This window comes from Cygnus atratus, chromosome 1, assembly GCF_013377495.2.
Source record: "Cygnus atratus isolate AKBS03 ecotype Queensland, Australia chromosome 1, CAtr_DNAZoo_HiC_assembly, whole genome shotgun sequence".
Taxonomy (NCBI): Eukaryota; Metazoa; Chordata; class Aves; order Anseriformes; family Anatidae; genus Cygnus; species Cygnus atratus.
In genome coordinates this window covers 145932272-145946689 of record NC_066362.1, presented here as the reverse complement: position 1 = coordinate 145946689, position 14418 = coordinate 145932272, and the positions used below count along the sequence as shown (strand labels likewise).

Genomic DNA, 14418 nt, shown 5'->3' with positions numbered 1-14418 from the left:
TCAAAAACATGGTATGAAACACTCATGCAGGCTATATATACAACATAACAACCAAAATTCTACCTACCAATCTACAAGCATAAATAATAAAAAAAAAAAAAAAAAGAGTTTTGAGATTGTTTCAGGACAATTAAAAAAAAAAAAGAAAAAAAAGAAAAAAAAAAGAAAAAGCTTATCTTTTTTAAAATCCAGTTTCTAAAAGTGTAGGTATCTACTCATTCAGATGAAGAATAGCCACAGAGGGGAAGTTTCAAAATTTACTGGTTGCACTCAGTCACCCCTTTGAGCTTCTATTTCCCCAACAGCCAGAACTGCTCCTACTAAACGTATATCAAGGGAAGCCCTTTAAGCCAAAGTCCTCAGTGCCAGCCTCAAGCAGAGGTTGTGAGCTCAGGCTGCATAAGAGGCTACATCTCCCAGGAGAAAGAACAGTCAGGATTTTGGCATGAAGAAGACAGATGCTTCTCTTTTGTACATTTAAAAAAAATACTTGTTGGCTATGCATCTGATTTGTCATACACCACTGCATGTATTCAGGGAAGGGCTTTTACTTAGGTCCTGTGGAAAGATTAGGATATGGTAGTCACCTAGGATTTGAACAGGTAAAATTTGAAAAGGACAGAGGTGTTATTACTCTGTACTTACTTGGGACTAAGTCACTGTCATCCAGATCTGGAGAAGAACCTAAGGTCATTAACAGAGAGCAAAATTTATGTTTTGGGATAGCCTATTGCTTGCTTTGGAAGGATTTGAGAACATTATATGAAAGGGCTGGGCTGGTTGAAGCTGAGCTTTTTCTTCGTGTTCTTCACATTACCATTAGAGAGAGAAAGTGAAAAGAGGCCAGTGAAAAGTGAAAAGAAAACCTTGCAGTTTGCCTATATGAATGCAGTGCGACTTTCTTCAGAGTGAAATGATCTGCTAGCAGGATGAAAGACTTTCCACTATAGCCAACAGATCTCTTGGAGCAGCAAAAAATAGCAAAGGAAAAATCTTTCAGTTTCACGAGAAAGGAGATGGACACTTTCTAAAGCATATGAGTTTTCCTTTCTCTTTTCCAACACAATTTGTAAATGTATGAGGTTGCATGCATACAAGTAATATTGCAGCCTCCTGTTTCTGAGATCTACTTTTCCTTCCACATTTTTCCTTCCTGTTTCACATTTCTTCTCTGCCTAAATCTATGTGCATACCAAGATATAAAGGTAAAGGGAAAAAAAAGGTGATTCACTGTCAAAGTACTTCAGTACAGTTCTATTATAGTCAATGTAAACATTACCATTCAATTAGGCAAAGATCCAGCCTTGAAAACAAATCCTATATAACAAACAAAACAGTAAAATAATAATAATAAAAAATGACTACTATAAAACAGACCAGAAAAAAACAGTCCTCAGAGACTAATAGAGCCTTCTTCAGAAATGATATCCACTAAGTTTGTCTTCATTTCTAAGGCATACTAGTTCAATGCACTACAGATTGTCACAAGACTGGCTATATGCATAAATGTCAGACATTGGACATTGCATAATAAATCTTGTCTAGAATGACTTTGTTGGGCAGAAGAGGTTATCGTGAGGTTGATTAGCCTCCAAGGGAATTTCTACAACACGAAGCATAAAAATATATCACTGCCTCCTTCTCTGACTGGGATTTAAATTGTGTTTAAAAACGTAAGCCTCATTTTCAAGTGTTACTGATTAGGGATGGATGTACATTCCTTGTCATAATGTGTTATCAACGAGACTGGTCCATTTTTATAAAGAATTAAACATTTTAAAAATAAACTACCTCTGAATAATATTCACAAGCCAGAATTATTATGTTGTTTGAATAAGTTCTAAAATAAAAAAAAAAAGAGTTTGGAATTTAAAAATACTTGATAGGTTTTTGTTTTTACGTTATTAGTTATTTAGCTACAGCCTTCCTCATAGGAAAGTGTAACAGGAACTGCTAGGCAATACAACACTGAAATATTACAATAATTTCACAATTATTAAGATCTACATAATGCTGATGGAGCAGCTTACCCCTTCTCTGTCTAATTCAATGAATGGATTTGAGGCTGGATTGCTTACATCCCAGCTGAGTGCCATGATTGTTATTTCGTCAAATTAGTCTCTCTTATTCTTTCTCAAGAAATATGTAAACATTTGCAAAAGGAAAAGTGTAAAACAAACTGACCTATGGAAATATTATAAATCAGGCAAAACAAGAACCTAGCTCTATTTCTAGAACTCCCAGGAAAATCCTTAGCATCCAGCCTACTGACTACTTCATGTAATATTCTTTATCAAAACGGTGAGATTTCCAAGAAATATCTTGATTTTCAAGGAGATGCACTTTTTTTTTTTTTTTTTTTACAGGAAAACATGTCACTCCAGTATTTTGATGAACTTCACCTGATAATCTTCGCCTTGTATTATTAGAAGATGCACACACTACATGAAAAGAGCTGAAGGTTTTACATATTTAATATCTTGCCTACAGGACAAATATAATGAACGAGGCTCTGTATTGCTAGAATAGTGATAATTTATTACTATATTGTGGCTTTATATGCAAAATTTTACCGAGAATGACAGTAATTTTCTGTACTAAATATTGCCCAGTTTTGCAAATTAAATAGCAACAGACAGGGCAACATCAAAATTAAATGTTTTATTTGTAATTACATATAAAGTTTTGCTTTATTTTTTCTGTCTTTTTGTCTTCCTCTGTTCTATACTACATTTATCCTTAGAGGGAGGGTCCATATATGGTTTCTTGGGTAGCTGTCAATCATATTAATTCCAGCAAAATTACTTTTCTTAAATTAATCATAGCAGAGATCCCCAAGGCAGAATAAAGCATGAATGATCCCATGTTTACAAATGAAAGGACATGTCACCCGTGTCCAAAAGAACAAATATTAGAAAATAGTACTTTTTGTTCTAGATCATTCCTTTATTTTACTGTACTTTTTTATGGTTAATAAACATCATTTACACTTTTCCTCATTATGTCTCAGACAGTCAATATTTAAAATGTATAAATAAACCAGCTATCATAAGATACAGGGGACTGAGATTTCAATTACATTATGTAATATTATGTGTTTATTTAGCAAGTAAGAGAAGGTTATGCATTTGTATTCTGTATGGAAATGAGATTCAATTATAAAGCAGTACTTTCTTTTCGTGTAGTACTTAGGAATGTATTGGTAATATGACCAATTTTTTTTCAGGTTTCACAGTACTTTTTAGCATAAAAATTAGGAAAACAGTAGTTTGCCAATATTTAAAGAAAGTTTCCGTCTCTGATACCAGTACATAGCTGTGAATAGTTAAATCACACAGTGGATGTTAACTACATCTGATTTGATTTTTGTGATTTACAAAACAGCCTTTCAACCAATAATATTTTACAACGTCTCTGGTTTTTCCTTTTTCTTCAGAATGATTCCCTCTGTATATATGTACCTCATAGACTAGAAACACCTTTTGATCTTGTATGCTTAGAAGTTGCATTGTAAAGAAACTGCATAAAAATTCTTGGCAACTCTTAAAAACAAAACACATATACCAGACATCCCGTCTGATGATCTACTGTCTTGGCAGATATCTTGCAATTCATCAAGAGATATTTTTGACCCATTTGCCATTTCTGGTAGAAGTGAACAGAATTCCCTTTACAATACTTCTGACCCATCATTTCAGACAAGCCTACAGGATGTTATTTGATCACTCTTTTTTCATCCCAGATGGTTTTCAGCTCTGAAATCCATAAGGTTCATTCCCATTTTCATTTTTCATAATGTGCCTACACAAAGCAGTGAAGTGAATCTGTTGAGGCAGTCTGATCTAACATGTCTTTTCATCTGCCCCAGATATAATGTTTCTTGCTCTTCCTCCAACTTATGCAAGTAACGAGGAACGAAACTAGTTCGCTTATGTCTGATCTGGATAAACCAGATGCAATACTGATTAATGACTAAGTATTTCTAGGATGAGATATATAACCAAGCTTTCAACTGAGAGCTGCCACACTCAGAATCCTACTTAGACCTTCTCAGTGCTCCCAGGGGGACAGACTGCACCTGCTGTCATAAATACAGCACCTGAAGGATGCTCATGAGACATGGGCTGATGTCCAGTTGTAAATGTTCTTCATCTCAAACAGTTACTCAAACAAACCAATTTCTGAGACTTTTGGGAGCAACTTTTCTGAGATTTTTGTTTAAATTCTGATCGTTTTTTTCAGAGACTTGGTGGCGTTTCCACATCTCCCAGTTATTTTGCTCAACACCTGACATTTTTCTTTTAATATTACCATAACCAAGTGTGAGAGGTACAGATAGGCAGTGGTTGGACACAGTAGAAGGAAACACGGACTCTGCATCTAACAGACATTTCCTTGAGTAATTCAACAAGTATGGTAGGAAAGAATAAATGCTTTTGCTAATAGACTCAAGATCTATAGCCCTCTCATCACTAGCACATACACTTCTCTACATACACTTTTACCTTTAAAGCAAAATCTGTTGTAAGGCATGGTGTTGTCTTGCTTAATAAAACTCTGGAAATGATCCAGACTGAAGCAGATCTTAAAATATGATATTACACAGAATATTGTATGATCTCAAAGTAATATTACACACATTATTGCATTGGATGCTTTGTATTGTTTGTATGTTTTAAAGTTTCCCCTATGTCCACATATAGACAGTTCTCATTATGTTGTGGTCTCATGTTCTGAATAGGAACTGCCCCTCTTCCTCCTGCATTCTCAGCATCCTTCTATGGGGTTCAATAACAGATGAATAAAAGTTTTAGTGTATGCTCAGATTATTTTTTTTAAGTTGGGCAGACTTCTGTTTCAGAAATATCTCACCTATAATCATAGTATAAATCAGATGAAGTGTATTAAGAATTCAGTGAATGAGACTTGGGAGATCTTTCCTTTGCCCACATAAATGTTGCACTGCTACTCTCTGGCAATACTCAAACTGCACTGGGAATAAGATTACACGGCCAGAACACACAAGCTTTCAGAAAATACAGATAAAGGAATATTCTATATGCTGTATTTGAAAAAGAAAAGTCCTATGGCTGACCTACAGACCGAGAGCCTAGCTGAATGCTAGCTTCATTTACTCACCTATAACACAGCATGTATATTGGCATTAGCCCCATCTTTAGGGCACATAACAGAGACTCTTTGCTAACTAGGTAAAACACAGTGCCTTCTTCTTAATAGCAGACGGGAAAGACAATATCTAGATTTTCTAAAGCAAAGATATCTAATTAGCTTGGTTTTCATAAGAAAATAGAAAATATATATATATCAGAAGACTTCAAAGACATCCTTAAAATTCCATGAATGTAAAGTCCTGTTAAAGAATGAGTCAAGCATTCTTAACACACCATCTCATGATATTGATTTACTAATATTTGGACCATCAGATCCAAATTCCCTAAAGTGCAATTAAGTACATTGAAATGCCACATTTAGGCAATCCTGACAGCTCTAGTCTCTTTTAGCTAACAACAGAAAATCGGCATATACATTTGAATGGAAGAAAAACAGAAGTAAACTTTTAAGAGTTAACAGTCTTGGGAAAAAGATCACATAGACAACTTTTAAAATGATAAAATAAGTGGAATACAAAGTCACTGTATGAATGAGTAAATGTAAGCACTAATCATTTAAAAAAAAACAATGATAAACACCTGTGAGAAATTTTCGTAGCTTTCCTCTAATCCCATTCTAACTTCCAATTACAAAAAACAGTTTCTACCCAGTGGATTTCTTTGAAAAAATATCAAGTAAGATGAATAAAGTAATCAACTTCAAAGTACTTTGCAACCAGTACAAACTAGCATCAATGGCTATAAGTTAGTTCCAACTTGACAAAATCATAAGTAACTTCTTAGGAAGGCAAACAACATTTCTGAAGGTGTATTATTTCACTTTACATTGTCATTAAAAACCCTTAGTACGTATTTATTGAATGGTATTATAAAGTAGTGCATTTGTTGGATCAGGGCAACAATTTTATCCTCTGTACTTTATATCTCTAGGGCATGGTCTTTGCAGCTTTTCATAAAATCATCTCCCCTTCCCTTAGATCTAATGGCAATCATCACGTTTACTTTGCCTGAAACCAGCCACAAGCTGTTTCATGGTAAATATAAATCAATATTAATGAAAAAATTCTAGTAGCTTCACCTTAAAGTTAAAAACAAGTAACTAATTTCCTCAAAAATGTCAAGGTCAGATGTTTCTTAGGGTTTAATAAATCTAATTTTATTGTTTCATAAATTCTCATGGAAGTAGAGTTAAGCTACCTCACAACAAAACAAGAGAACTGAGCTAGAAACCTTGTTCCCGATTTGTGATGAGGGTTTCATCCTGTCCAGGAAGTAGTAATTGTGCAACTCTCTAGCCAGGAAATAAAGTGTGGCCTGAAATCTGTCAGCCTTATTTAGCCGTGACAGTTGATATCTTTGGTGGATTTTTAAGTACAGGTTTATTAAAAGGGCACCAAACTGGAGATAAAAACTGTTAATTGCTGGATTTGCTCAGATGTATATGAAATAAATCCGAACCACAAATCACAGATCCAGGCAATGACTTGCATTAATCCAAATTGCGTCTTAACCTGTGCTATGCCTTGATTTACTATGACAGGTAAATCAATATGATTAGTCTGGACAAAAAGAAGGCTGAAGATGGAGGGAGGTGTTTTCCTATCTTAAGCTGGCAAATGCAACTGAGGTTGAAATATCAATGAAGGACAATTAACTTCATTTTTACTTAAAATAAGCTATTTGTCTTCAAGTTTGGAAAGGGACCTCAGGCTGAATTTGGCCTAAAATGTAATGTCTTGTCAGCATTGCCAATATATCTTGAGCTTGTTAGTTCCCATTAGCCAACCTCAACAAAAAAATCCACTTTTTCAAGCATACGTGTAAGAAAAAACTATTGCAAATTCTTCATTCCTGACAACATCAAACAGCTGTTGCATTTTAGCTAGGACTTACAACATCACATAGCCTTCAAGTTACCAGATGGGTGGAAATAATTTCACAGAGAAATACTTCCACAAGTCTCCTCAGGCACATATGATTGCAATAAGAGGAGAATACAAGGTAAACAATAGACAAACTGCCTTGACTTTCAATATTTTAAGGTCCTATGATATCTAGAAGTCACAGGTATACATTACTGAACAACAGAGATACACAACACCCTATTTTGAAAAAGTGTGAGATGTGGAGTGTCAAAATAGCACAATTCAACATTTATAAAAAAATCAAATATTTTTCATAGATTTTTAATATGCTTATTCTAGTTTTTTGTTTGTTTGTTTGTTTGTTTGTTTTTCCTCAACAATCACTACAAATGAGCTCACTGTACTTAGGAGTACCTGAGTTGTATTGTTGTCTGAGACAGACAAGTGCTGAGCTAAGCCTATGTTCCATAAGGTACAGGAATGAATGGGGAAGAATTGAACATGACCAATGCCACTGTCCTTGTTATAAACACAGTATTTCAAATTAACACATGAACTGGAAAGTAGATTTAGCTTGATTGTCCAGGTGCCTGCAATTGTAAGGGGCTGTATAGTCAGAAACAGAGCAAATAAAAACATTCAGTATTACTGGAAAACCTTTCCTTTGCCTCCAGTGGGAAGGTAGGCATTCTGGTGTTTTATATAGCCAGGGAAAGATTTTTTTGTGCAGAACACTCTGAAGTTCTCAGGTTTGGTAGCCTTTTCTTTTAGTCAAGCTTAAGGAAGAGAAATGTGATTTAGTACTAATTGGTCTACAAATATGTCAAGAAAAGAAAAATGCAAAGTCTTTGAACTTAACAACTCTAGAGGAGTACACCTGATAAATATTTATCCTCTGAAGCCAAGCCAGATATGATTTAAGGAAAAAATTACTTCTTTTGGAAGTCTCACATCTGTCTTCTATAGATTTCCATTTATCAATAATGCCAAGACATCTTGTACCTGGTTAAGAAACTCCATCTGCACATGTGAGTTGCTAAATCTTGGTTAAGTCACATACATGCATATACTCATCTAATTAGGTCTCCTGTCTTAGTTTGCTACTTTGATTCTACTGAGATTTCTTTTCTTTTTCTTTTTCTTTCCTGTTTCTTGACTGTGATGCATGCTTGACAATGATGCATGCTAATTAGAATTATTTTTTTTCTACAAAACCACATTGGACAGCAACTTGTATTCAATGGTAAGTGAAGTTTAAACATTCATTTGAAGGCCTTTGAACAAAATTCTGTTTTTAATAACCAGTGCTAAGGTCAAAGTCTGGGGGGCAAAGAACTAGTACATTCTGCACAAACATCAAGCAGATTTTTTTCAGATTTTTTTTTTGAAAGGCTTAGTTCATTCTGTATTGTCAACTCTTAAAAGACTACTAATTCTAACCACCAATACAGATAACTGCATAAAGTATCATATTCAGCCATGTAAACAAGTAAACAAACAAACTTATAATTGAGGAAGCAATTTGAAACATTCCAGGAATGACCAGTGAGCAATAAGGACTCAAGCGTCAGTTTCATGCAATCACAAAATGCATTAAATGATGGCATTATGGTTCTATTATGGATTTGAATTTGAACAGATAATGACACAGCTATTAGTTTATAATGGTAATCATACCTGCCAGCCTCATCTTGATTTTGGAGGTAGCAGTTGATTGTGTTGACTAGAAAGCTAAATAAACGACCATATAGGGATTTTGCCAAGAGATCCCGGTAAAATTCTGCAATCTCTATAGTGTGCCTCCGTACTATCATGTCTCCTAAGAGAGAAATCAGAAAATGGAAATAAAACAATTTGTAAGGCTTGCTTTAAGTAATTTTAGTTACAATAAGTCATCCCATCCATTTTACTTCTCCTTTGCCACAGCTATACAAGGTGCTAGTTTCTTTCCGAAGCCTCCAGTGAAAGATGAAAGACTATTAACACTCACAAGATCTTCAGCTTGGAAACATGAACTTCTTTTCAATAGAAAAGGGTATGCTTATCACACACAACTAGCATTTTACTGAAAAAAACTTCTTCAAAACTTGTGTTTTTAGGGACACTCCTGTTGACTTTAGTTCTTAGTATTAACAACTAATCTGTCATCTTGACATACTTGTAAGATTAATAAAGCTAGGAGTCCACCAGTGTCAGACTGCAAAGCTCCTTTGCACCATGTTATAAAGACAGTTCTAATTCAGTGGTCTGATCTGACATATTGCATGGTGGATAATCCTACATATTCCTCAGAGAGAGGAATTTATTTTTCATGAGACCATGAAAAATAAAGAACAAAAATTATCTGCTTTTAAAACTCTCAAATCAAAAGGATCAAAATGACATCAGGTCTGATCTATGAGAATGTAAGCTTGGAAAAGATTACCTTTAAAATACTGAACATCAGTTGTTAAGGCTGAAGCGAGCTCATCTGGTGAAACCTGCAGCATCCCTGCCACTGAAACGAAAAGAGAATTTAAAGAAAGCTTTAAAGAATTTAAAGAGTTTGTGCTGGACTGCATATTTCATTTTTATAACAGATTTTCTTATGTAGATGTTATTTTTTGAACAGTGAAAGAACCTACACATTAAAGAAAAGAGCGCTGTCACAGGAGTAATCAGAATTAATGAACATATAAAAATGGATTACTATAATCAGCACTTTGTGAAGTTGGACTGTATCTGTATATTACATTACAGCTTTCTTTCCTCTTTAAAGATTACTCAGGACTTTCCACAGCGCTTGGCAGACTTTCTCTCCTATTACAGTTAAGGTATGCTATTTATTGACAATCTGTATCCATAAGCCACTTTGAGGAGATTTATTAGTGACCAACAGGGCAAACTTCAAAGCATGAAAGCATGAGACCTTCTTAAGACACAGATTTTGAAAGGAATTTGATTCAATGCAAATTGTTCAGCTGTTGACGAGCAGCACAAGAGTGTTTAAAAGAGGGCTGCACAAAGTGCACTGAACAACTTCTTTTGGCAAATGACACCATTAAATCTGACATTGAATTGGATAATTCGCAATCCTAGCATTTTATTTAGTCTCATAAAAATCTGGAGTTTATAAAACATCCAAGTTGATTGGGTGCTTGTCTTCCCTCAGCTCCAGAAGCTGGCTGTCTCCCTGGAGCTGGGTTTCCATCTGTCGGTGGCTTGGTGCAACCTCCCCGTTGCAGGGCCAAGCAGGCAGTGCTGGCAGGTCATGTCCCACTGACCTTGCTCCAGCAGCTGCAGGTCCGACACAAGTGCTGTCTCGGCGTCTGTCAGAGCCGTAAAACTAATGTCTCCAAGATGCAGAATTGCTGAGAGAATCACAAACAGGTTCTCCACCTCCTGCACGTAGTTCATGCACAATTAAAGACAAAGAAGAGATTTGTTGGGCACACCAGTGAAAGGCAATGCTCTATCGAAATGCACATTCCAGTAGTTTTTATCCTTGGCATTTGTTAAATTAAAAAGTATTCACGAAATAACTATTAATAGTAACATTTGGATTTACAAATCAAACTGGAACCCATTTAGGACCTAAAACAACAAGATTACCTTTTTAACTTTTGTTTTAATGCAAATCACATTAGCTACTGAGTTTAGAAACGTTTTTACAGTGTGTGAAAAAACACTGAGATATCTTTAGTGGATGAACTATTTCTGCAAAAAATAAACATATCTTCTCCACAGAGAATTTCCGTTAAGACAAATTCTGTATCTGGGTCTGTTTTTTCCTGCAAGGTCTGTTTTTTCCTTAGCCAAGTGCATTCACAAGCAAAGTGCCTAGCTTTAAATTACATCATGTTCCTGGTAGTAAAAGCTGTATTTAAGATTGGAAAGAAACAAAAGCAACCCCCTTGCTCACACGCTTACCCCCCATGATTGCATGCTATCTTCAGATGTCTCTAATGTTCTGAAGCAGTTATTGTTAAGGGCTATTTTTTTCCTGCCCTCATTATTACCACACCAAGAAGAAAGTGAATGTTTTTGTTTCTTTGCTTGTTTTAATGTTTTTAAATTCAAGGGAAAAAAAAAAAGAGCTAAGACATTAAAAACGTGTTCTTAATTAAAAAACAAAATCAGTTATATAACAATGGTGCTCCTTTAAAAATATAAAACAGGAAATCTGATATCCACCATATCATTGCATGACATTATGTATAGCAAAGCTACTTGATAACTCTTACTTGAAATATTTTTTAAAAATATAATATTTAGAGCCTGATTCTACTGAAACAGTAGAACTGACAGCAAGAAGTCCCACTTACTGCAATTTGCAGGGTAAGATTAAAAAATACACTGCAAATGAAACATTTAGCCAATATATCCCCTCTACTCTCTAGTGACTGCAATGAATTCTGAACACATTAAAACCAAGCTTGGACAACTTTTCATTTGTTTGCAGAAGCTACAGGTAAAAAAAAAATAAAAAATAAATGCTTAAGTATTTCTGTGAAACAGACTACAGGGCGTTTGATAGTTTGATTCCTGAAATTATACTTTAAGACAAGAACTTCGGTCTCACACTATGTGAGATAGATGTACGTAGGGCAACAGTATATTTTTCTGTTACACAATCCCAAAGTTGGAGATTAAAAAAGATATCAAAACAAGATATCAAAACAACCCAATACGTTGTTGCCCTTTTTTACAGGCAAACTCTGAATAAGATAGCTCTTACCACAGATGAGTTGCCACACTAATCTGGCATTCACACTAGGGTGATACACCCTGCTTCTTGCTCTTAGGCAAGATCGAATGCCATATTAGTAAAGCATAGTTCTTGCTTCTTAACTTGTTCAGAACTGGTTTGGGGATGACTGTACTGCACTGACTTGCAGGAGGGAGAAAACAGCTGTTTATTTTGGTGGTTTTGGTAAGGCCTCAGGTTTAGTTCAGGTTCCAGAGTCTCAAACACTTTTGCATTGTGTTCTAAGATGCATGTTTCCTCGACTTTAAGACAAGTTTTTTTTATAGACATTAAGGTACTTTGTGGGATTCCATCAAAGACTGTTTAAGAATGTTTATGTTGTTCTTCAAAAAGATAATCTACTCTATTATTGAATGTGACTAGACAGTAAAGGAATAATACACACAGACCTCTCCATGTATCTCAGAAGTAATGGGTAGTAATTTCAGGAGACATGTTTTATCTACATTATTTCTTCCTAATATCCAGCACAGGAAATCAGCCTGCAGTACTCTGGTACTCCACAGATATCTAGTTCACTAAATGATTATTCTGATGCTACTTGGATATAGAGGAGTCTTGAAGCTGATTTACGCTTCACTGAGATGCAACATACCTTCCTTTCAAGAACTCTAGAGGGTGGTGAGGCACTGGCACAGGCTGCCCAGAGAAGCTGTGGATGCCCCATCCCTGGAGGTGTTCAAGGCCAGGTTAGATGGGGCTTGGAGCAACCTGGTCTGGTGGGAGGTGTTCCTGCCCATGGCAGGGGGGTTGGAACTTGGTGGTCTTTAAGGTCCCTTCCAACCCAAGCCATTCTATGATTCTATGAACTCTAAGCAAAGTGAAGTGCTGGATCCCAAATACTCTATTTTTTTTGTACAGTGTTCTCAGACAGTTTCTGCAGGCTTCCAAATGTGATTTGTTCTGCATTCTATTATTTAGTTATGAGCTGAAGCCTTTCATTAATGGAACAGGAAGATTAATCAAAGAGCTAGAGATGAGCTATCATCTGTGAACACCGGGCTAAATGCTGGATTATTGGAAAAGCATGGAACTTCTGCTACTCAATACTACAGGTGCAGAGCTTGAGACTTAGAAGTAAAGAATAATTCTGTTAAATATAGCCATATGTGTTCCACTTCATACATAGCCACATGAATATTCATGGAGGAAAAAGAAAAAAAACAAAACACCATTGTTTCTTTATATTAAAAGGTGGCATAGGTTACCAAAGAACATTTGTTACTACCTTAACTAGGGAATACCAAATAACTATATGATGCACAATCACTGCAGAAGTTACTCTACCTCATACCTCAACAACAGCTTCAACACAGGGTCACATTTTTTTTGCTGACGATCCTTTTTTATTACAAGCTTTGCCCATCTGTCATCTCTTATGATAATCCAGCATACTGTCACATAGACTTTTCCCCAGCTTTTTTCTTATGCTGCTAAATATCATGTAGAGGTGAAGAAAAGAAGTTTTTACTTTTTTCTGAAATTACTGTTGCTTACATATTTGTTTTGCAGAAGTGTCCCAGCTACAGTGTGCTAGATAGCATATATATAGAGAGAGATAGATATATAGATATATAAAATATGGAGAGTCTGTTAAATATTCTAGTATCCTGAAGGGAATTACACAGTTTATATGAGCTCTTATACTCAGCCCTCCATTTCTTCTGATTCCCCTCACACCTCTGTCCTCCAGAAGCTTTTCTTGATGAACTTTCCAAATTATCTTCTTCATGAGCATTTTAGGATTAAAGACAAACATCAGACCTATCTTCTTGTTGCTTTCTGGGGGTTAAGTCAACTCTTTCAAGTTACCCTGCTCTAATTTTATTTGATAAATATATATTTACTTCTTTTCAGGTGTTGCTAGCAAAGGCATTTGGAATGTGTGTTTCACAAAATTAAAAGGGACAGGAAGATAATCAGGAAGGGGAAAAATTCCTGTGGGTTTTATGAGTTTTCTGTCATATGGGATTTGATTGTTTCTTTTTATCTATATAATTTAATTGTTCAGGGCATTATACCTTGAAGCTGTTTTGTGAATCTTTAAGAATGAAAAAGATTTACATTGTTGGTGTTGTGTATAATTAAAAGTGATTACAGTAATCTCCCTGGAGTGAACTAGTACTGTAAATTGTTTCAAGGCCTTACCGACAGGGAAAGAAAAAAAAAAAAAAACAAAAAACGGAAGACAGAAAGATGCTTCGAAAGGTTATCAGTGACAGTTCCTTACAACCTGCTTTCAACTAAGTAACACTGATTTTAGCTGCAAATAACATAAATTTGTGTAACTTACCATGCTATTGAATCCCATAGCACTTAGAGCTTGTCTTAGCCCAGCTAATTTCTCCCTGTTTTGAGGGTTGGCTGTTAACATCGTCTCTTCTAGCACATTCTGGTTTAGATACCTGCATAGAAGAAAACTAGCATATTTAGTATTTCAATGCTGGTGCAAAATCAAGCTGTTGAGGTTAAAAGACAACTTTTCTCCTCTAATCAGAGATTTATCACATATATATCAGACTTCAGAGGGAACAGTACTTGTGACAGAATATTCCTCGTTTCTTTCCTTAATTTCTTGCTTAACTTCACATTCCTTGAATTCAGATATTAACTCACAGACTACACTTGTGAAACTTCCATGTATATAGACAAAATTCACTGAGTATACGTAAAT

At 35.4% G+C, this 14418-nt stretch overlaps 1 protein-coding gene across 1 annotated transcript in view; it reads right to left on the bottom strand.

Annotated features, from left to right (window-relative positions):
• The window catches only part of MYO16 (myosin XVI), a 382912-nt gene that overhangs the window by 113045 nt on the left and 255449 nt on the right, over positions 1 to 14418 (bottom strand). The window contains exons 17-20 of the mRNA XM_035565595.2: positions 14038 to 14149; positions 10261 to 10378; positions 9423 to 9494; positions 8675 to 8816 (exon numbers count right to left, since the gene is read on the bottom strand). Of these exons, the coding sequence (XP_035421488.1) occupies positions 8675 to 8816; positions 9423 to 9494; positions 10261 to 10378; positions 14038 to 14149 (444 nt within the window). The remainder of the gene's footprint in view (positions 1 to 8674; positions 8817 to 9422; positions 9495 to 10260; positions 10379 to 14037; positions 14150 to 14418) is intronic.